This window comes from Micromys minutus, assembly GCF_963924665.1.
Source record: "Micromys minutus genome assembly, chromosome: 14".
NCBI classification, from domain to species: domain Eukaryota; kingdom Metazoa; phylum Chordata; class Mammalia; order Rodentia; family Muridae; genus Micromys; species Micromys minutus.
This window is the reverse complement of record NC_137983.1, coordinates 45,633,658-45,641,082: the sequence shown is the minus strand read 5'-3', so window position 1 is coordinate 45,641,082 and position 7,425 is coordinate 45,633,658. Positions and strand designations below refer to the sequence as shown.

General features: G+C 51.7%; 1 protein-coding gene across 1 annotated transcript in view; it reads left to right on the top strand.

Moving 5' to 3' along the window:
• Positions 1–280: 280 nt before the first annotated feature.
• The window catches only part of ANK1 (ankyrin 1), a 90,382-nt gene continuing 83,237 nt past the window's right edge, over positions 281–7,425 (top strand). Inside the window, exons 1-2 of the mRNA XM_080929002.1 lie at positions 281–498; positions 6,401–6,502. Coding sequence (XP_080785128.1) covers positions 460–498; positions 6,401–6,502 — 141 coding nt within the window. The 5' untranslated portion in view covers positions 281–459. The remainder of the gene's footprint in view (positions 499–6,400; positions 6,503–7,425) is intronic.

Here is a 7,425-nt window from a genome sequence, read left to right as displayed (position 1 = left end):
TGGAATAAGCTATGCAATCCGGAGTCTCGGATATGATGGAAGAGCTGGAAATATACAAATTATCCACGGGGCACAAACAGACTTTGCTGAGCTCACGCTGGCCTGCTGCGGGCTCCCTGGCAGCCGAGACACTGCGCGCTTTGCAGCTCGGAGCTTCTCGGTCGCATTGCCACATGTGCCCGGCTTCAGCGGCGCACCTGCAGCTCGGTGGCCTGCGGGACTCAGCGGCGGGGCCTGCCCCCGGGGGGTCGTGGCTCTTTCCCGCCTGGCGCGATAATGGAGTGAAAATGACCCGGTGGCGTTAGCGGCGCGCTCAGGGTCGGGCGCCGGAGCAGGCGCGCGCGGAGGGGGGCGGGGGGCGGCTGTATTTTTAGCCAGATGCCTCGTAAGTTGCCCGAGCGCCCCGCGCCGCCCAGCAGATAACACCGAGGGAGCTCCGGTGTCAGCGGGCGCCGGGCGATGGCAGAGCGGCCGCGCAGGTCGGGGTCAGACCCCGCGGTGAGTGCCGGGCGGGAGGCGGGGACGGGAAGGGGGGCGGGGAATGCGCGTGCCAACTTTCCGGGTCTGGGGTGGCGGGTCCTGAGCGGGGACGCGCCGGGTCTGCCCTTCTGCTGCCTCACGCCGCGGCTCCGCGGAATCCAGAGGAAAATTCCTCAGGCCTGGAGGCTGCGGCCAGCCTCGGCTGGGCCCGGGAGCCGCCCGCGGGCATGACCTGAAGCTGGCTGGGGCCAGGGGGCAGCTGTACTGGGGCGCGTTACCCCTCACTGGGGAACAGGGTCAGGGTCCTATGGGTTCAGCTGCACAGGCACTGTCGACCCTGTCCGGAGCACCAGCTAGCCTGACCCTCAAGTCCTTAGAAACCCCCTAGTCCCCGAGGTCCCTTAGGAAGCAGAAATGAATGAGGCACAGAAAAGCGATCTGTGCATGTCAGAGCCCTGCTCTGCCTTATTCTTGTTTTAACAATGGGAAAACTAGTGTCTGGAAACTTGAAGAGGCACAGGACATCAAGTGGGAAAGCAGGACTGGGAATGGATAGGCAGATCTTCCACATGGGGACCCACCCAGCTTTGCACACACCTGTACCCCATAGCCTCCAAAGCAAGATGGGTCCCTGCAGGGGAACCCAGGGCTCCTACTCACAGGGCAGATTCTTCAACAGTATCTTTGATTTTCATTTCATTGTATCCAGTTGTGGTCTGTTTAGGGTTCTTTGACATCTCAGTTTTCTGGATAGAAATCATAGGCCTCGTGGTGACCAGGGGGCTCTCTTCCATTTCTTCATAATACAAAGAGTAAGAGCCAGGGCTGCATCAACGCTGGGACACTGTACTTTGTTGTGAGGCCTGACATAGGCCTGGGTGTCCAGCTTACTTTGCACTTATGCTGCGTGAGTGGAACCCAGGACCTCGCACATGCTAGATGAAACTCTACCACGGAGCAGCTGGGTGAGCCACCCACCCACCTGACTCCCACCCATCCAGGAGATCGTCTTTCCTGAAGTTCCCTCGATGGCTTTGCCAAAGAAACAGCATTCTGGCCAGATTCATTTCCATGCATCTTTGCAGAGGGGAACTGGATACTCAAGATGTGATTGGGGAAGTTAGGCTCTGCCTGACTCAGGCAGGCTCAGACCCTAAAGGAGGGGTGACCAGGAGACCTCCCTGTTCTCCTGCTAGTGTGAAGTGAAACATTGTCTTGCCTGCTGTGAGTTTGGAACCACACTCAGAGTTACAGGAATACTGACGTTTATTATCATGTTCCCAGAGGCCCCCTCCCAGAACACCACTTGTCCTGGGCCATTGCTCCAACCCTCCAGAAGTACAAATTTGATACTCTGAGTATTCCAGGGAACCAGGGTTTACCCTGTCTTATGATTCTCCCTAACCTGAGTCCCAGCAACAATTCCATCCCCTTTCTTCCTCTTCTACGTCCTTCCTTCCAATGTGTACACAACCTCTGGAGGCAAGTAAATGTCTTCTAGCTACAGCTGAACTTGACAGGAACCCTAGGGATATTTGAAAATGATAGCAGGTGGTTAGAAAGATGCGCTGGAAATTCATGAGATTCAAACCCTGGCCAGTCACTGCTAGCTGTGTGTCTGGAGAGTTACTCAACTTTGTGAGCTAGTCACGTCATCTGGTGAAAAGAGAGAGCGAACAACACTCCCCCACCTCAAGGAATCCCTGGGAGGAGCAAATCAATCAATTGATGTTGAGTGCTTGAAAGGTAACAAGAGTACTTGTGTTGAAAGGAAGTTCAGAGATAGCACATGGGTTAAATAGAAGGGATATGGGCTGAAGACATAAGAAAATGCTCTATTCCAACACACACACACACACACACACACACACACACACACACAGAGGCTGGGGAGGAGGGAAGGGAGATGAAGACATGAAGAAGGGACAAAGGCACTGTAACCAGAATAGGGCACCGGTAAGTGTGCTTCTTCCATACCTAACTGAGGAGGTAAAGATTTGTGCTTGAGTGACAGAGAACAGGCAGGCCTTCTCCGGGGACCCCAGCCCAGCCTCCTCTCACACAGCAGCCTCCTGAGGCTACCTGGCAGGGGATGGATGGACTTCAGGAAGGCCAGCAACTTTGTTCTAGTTAACCATAGCCCAGGGACATGAATAGTATGTTGCTACTTGTTTTCCTAGTTTGTGTTTTACTCGGGTCAGTGTTTCTAATGGAAGGCGTCGGGTTCTTCTGACTCCGTTTCCCTGTTAAAGCATTTAGACTGTGCTTGTGCACACCAGGCACAGGGAGTTCAGATGGAGCTGAACTAGACAGATGGACGGTAAGGGGGGGGGGTTAGAAGAACAAGACAGTGGAGATGAGTCGTGTATGCTGTATACTCTGCAGCCCGGGTGTCATCTGCCCTCTAGGAGGTTCCATGAATGGTGGTGGAGTGAAGCTGTGAGTTCCTGCTATGTCACCATTGTATTCCAAGTCTTTCCCTTTCTCCCTCTCCTGTTTTAGCCCCCATCCCCAGCTCCCAACATGATACCAGACTTAAAATAAAACCTCAGTAAATTTATTGTAGAATTAGTGGGTGTGGCACATAGTAGCCAGTGGGAGTGACATCATTCACCCCAAGAATGCTGCTGTGTCCTGACTGTGTCCTGTATCCTTTTGAGAGGCAAACGGCAAAAGGGCACAGCCTCACCTGGACCTGGCTTCTGACTACTCAGGTGGCATTAGCCATTCCTTTTATGTTCATAGTTTCATCATCTATGACAAAAAGAAAAAGGAAAAATAAAAAAGGACTGGATTTCTTTCGAGGCCTACATGGCCTTGACACAGAGTCAGAGATGGGACCTGTGGGACCTACCCAAATTAGACTGCACCCTTACCTGCCTTATACTTGGCAAAATTGCCTGAATGGATAGTCAGGTAAAAAGAAATAACATAAAATAAAATACCACTGAGAACACACTGGCATCATAGGCCTTAGCCGTGTGCACCTTCCTAGACTGATACTGAGCTGCAGAACTGGGGAGTCTTCACCTCTCCAGTCCTCAGGGGAACCAGTTCTAAAATGGGGTGACGATTACGCCCACCTTTCAGACTGTGGCTAATGGTAGAACACTTGCCTCGGGTGTGTGCAAGTCTCAGCTTCCATCCCCAGCCGCTGTGCGCTTGGCCGTGCACTTGGCCCAGTGCCTGCTGTTGGAATTGTCCTGGTTTTGCTCTCGAAGCTGCAGAAAGCCTCTAACCACTCTACTGTGGACTGGCTCCTGCTCACCTGCTTGTCTGTCGTATTCCTTCCTATCACTGGGGCTTTGAACGAGAAACGGTATCTGAGATTGCTTCTATTTTTATCTCTACGCTCTCAGGTTTTTATCCTAAGTCCTATTATTGTGCTATAAAAAAAAATTAAACCAGCTCATTGGTGGAAAGAGGGCCTCTTTAACACTCTTCTGCTTAGGAAATAATGTGTTTTCCCTCTAGCTGGGTTCAGAAAGCTCTTCTGAGTCAGCAGTCTTAACTGTCATCTGAGGGAGAAGCTGTGATTCTGATTGGGCTGAGCACAGAGAGCCTGTAGACAGGTCTCCGTCCCCAGTGCCCTGCCGAAGAAGCTGGCCTTCCAGTCAGATAACACTTTAAAGTGTTCAAAGGGTTTAGTACCTGCTCCGAGAAGCAAACAGTTAAAACTAGAAAAGGATACATTGTTTTTAAAGAATCTTGCAATCTAAAGTCAAGCTCCTTTCCTGATATTTCTAGATGTAAAGATACAAAATTCTTAGTGTTCTAATTAGACTGGGTCCTGTAGCAGAGGCGCCCAGCAGGACCTTGAAGGCAAACAAGATGGACCCACGGATCAGAGTGAGACAGAACCTTGGAGTCCAGAGAGTAATCAGGTGCAGGACTGTAGCCGTGGCGCAGAAATGCCTCAGGACACAGGAAAGGAGAGAAGAGAGCCTCCTGACGTGACGGGGCAGGAAAAGGAGCATGCCTCACACATTAGTGGGCAGCCTCAGGGCTGAGCTTCAATTTTACATAACTGGAACTTAAACCTGAGGAAGACAGGCTTTGAGGGAAGGTTCCGGTACTCACGACCGGTTCCCACTACAGCGTGTGCTTGCTATGGACGGCGGCACAGAGACCCTTTGTCGGGGGAGAGGTTAGTGTGGGACTGTTTAGCAGTATCTGAGATTGGTGGTCATGGACCGAAACTCTTCCTAGTTTAGGGAACCTGACCGCTAATGTGTATTGGTTTTCTGCAGCCACGATACCAACTCACCACAAACTAGATGACTCAAAACAAGAGGAGATTGTCCCCTACCAGGCAGGGTAACCAAACATCTAAATGAAGCAGAAATGGGGCCATGCTCCATCTACAAGAGAAGCTTTACTGTGTTCTGTCCTCTTCAAGGCCACCTGTCTCGTGGCTCAGTCCCCCTCTCTGCTTCTCTCCTCTGGGTGCGCCACTTCATCTGTCTTTCCTAAGGACACCGAGTTCTGGATTGAGGGCTGGCCTAAGGAATCTAGGCTGATCTCATCCTAGGAACAACAAGTTTTTGACTTCTGTACAGACTCTTTGCAAAGGAGGACGTCGTGGGGATGGACTGTGGGGATAAGGGCGTTGGCGTCTTTGGAGGCCCCACATAGGCCACTACTGCATGGCCACCCTCCCATGTTGAGCATACTCTGGTGTGCTCTGTGTGCTAAGTGCTTTGTGCCAATCCTCAGGAGCACCTCGAGGGTACAAGAAAGGCTTCTCCCTATTCCAGCTTTCAGTCAGGAGCCCTTTCCGCCCTCCAGTCCTCTGTGCCCACCACCCTGTCTGCAGGAACACTGTCTCCTGTTGTCCTGACTCTCACTCCCTGGCTGACATTCATCTTTAATGCAAACCAGTGCTTCGGACAGCAGTTGTACAAGCAGGGCTTGGGGTACTTGTGGCAGGTGACCAAATGGCAGGCAAGGAAGGGACAAAGAACTGTGGTAGGTAGCTGCTTGCAAGGGCCCAGGATTTGGGACTGGAGAGATCTCTCAGAGGTTAAGAGATTGCTCTTCCAGAGAACCCAGGTTTGGTTTCCGGCACCCACATGGTGGCTTACAATGGTCCAGTTCCACTTACATCTACCTAAGCAAAATACTAAAAATATAGAAATAAATACATCTTTAAAAATGAACCTAAGATTTCAGAGCCATGTTGCCAACTTTGGAGTTCGGCTGTATGTACATCTTACCTCACGTGTGACCGTACACAGGCTCCTCGACTCTCCATTCTTTGGTGACTTCTGTAAAATGGAGACCACAGTGGGACCTGCCACTTACGGTTTTGGCAGGAGAATAACATCCACACACGCTTATTTCTAAAGTCATAAAACTCACACTGGCTTTTGTGCCTGTGTTGCTGAGTCTTTGGCACCGGAACCTGTATGATATGCTAATCATACAGGAACAGGCCATGCCTGGAGCTATGGGCCTGCAGTCCCAGTAACTTGAGAGGCTGAGATAGGAAGATAGGGTAAACCTGGGCTACAGAGAGTTTGAGGCCAGGCTGGGAAACTTAGTGAGACTCTGTCTCAAAATTAAAAAAGAAAAAAGTGGGCGTGGGGTGCTGGGGCTCAGTTGGTAGAGTGCTTGCCTAGCATGTGTGAGGCTCTCGGTTCAATACCTAACAGTAGAGATGGTGGAGGGAGGGTGTGGGGAGGGGACATGGAGGGCTCTGCAGCTCGGAGGCAGCCTGAACAAGCTGTGTTGAGGGTTCCACATTGGAACTGGTTTGGGATGGCTCTCCAAGGTGGTTTTTCCTCAGTCCTTGCAAGAATGACCATGCGTGAACATACCCAAAGGAAACCCAAGCTATAACTGGGGGTGTTGTGTGCACACAGGATGGTAAAGTCTTTGCCAATATGGGACACTCACAGCTTGTCGTTTGCCTCTGCAGGCCGATGCTGCTACCAGCTTTCTGCGGGCTGCACGCTCAGGAAACCTGGACAAGGCTCTGGATCACCTGCGCAATGGAGTGGACATTAACACCTGTAACCAGGTCAGTGGGTAGACACGGCGCATCCCGTTGACTGTCCAGAGACCTTTGGAACTTGCCCCTACTGTACTCTCCCCAGTGCCCCAAAAGTCTCTGAAGCTTCTGCTGAGGCTCGCCGTGTGTTAATACCCTTACAGCCTAGGTCCCATAGAGAGAAAGGCTACCTTGCTCTTGCAGTGGGACCTGGGCTCAGGCCCAAACAATGCAGGCTCTCCATTGAAGTCACTGTGTATCTCTCTGTTGACTTAGAAGCAACTTGTGAATGAGTTTTAGGAGGAGCCCTGAACCAATGCTGGAGCCATGGCATAAGCCCCCCTTACCTATCAGCAGTCTTTTGGGTTCCTGGGCATGAGTGGTGCAGGAGACAACCTTCCGCCTTCAACATCTAGGGACTTGACCACTCCCGGGACCTCCTACGAGTGGAATCCACAGTGTTTGTCCTCCTAGGACTGGCTTCTTCCCTTTAGCATAGCTAATGTGGTAGAGGTTTGGTTGGCATCCCCAACAGCATCGACAAACTCCCAGAATGCAAATGGTCACCTGCCTCTGTGCTCTGCTCCCTGTCCTCTTCCTGCCCCTCCAGGCCTGGCAGAAATGATAGAATACCTAACCTTCCCCTTCCCAGGGTCGAGATCCTATTAGGGTTGAGATGGTCTTGTACTAGCTTCAGCCCACAGCTAAGACAGTAAGACAGGTGATAGATATAGGGTCTGATTGTGAATCTGCCCATGGCAGTGGCCTTGGGGTGGTGGTGGTAAAGGTGTGTGAGCTGGACTTAAGTTGACAGGTAGGGTGAAGAAAGGGATACTGTCACCTCCCATATTCATCTCCCACCCAGAAAAGGCACACAATCAAGCACACGCAGACCCTGAAGACTTAGGGGTTCAACCAGATGTCCCATGTGGATGGAAGAGAGGCTGTCTAGA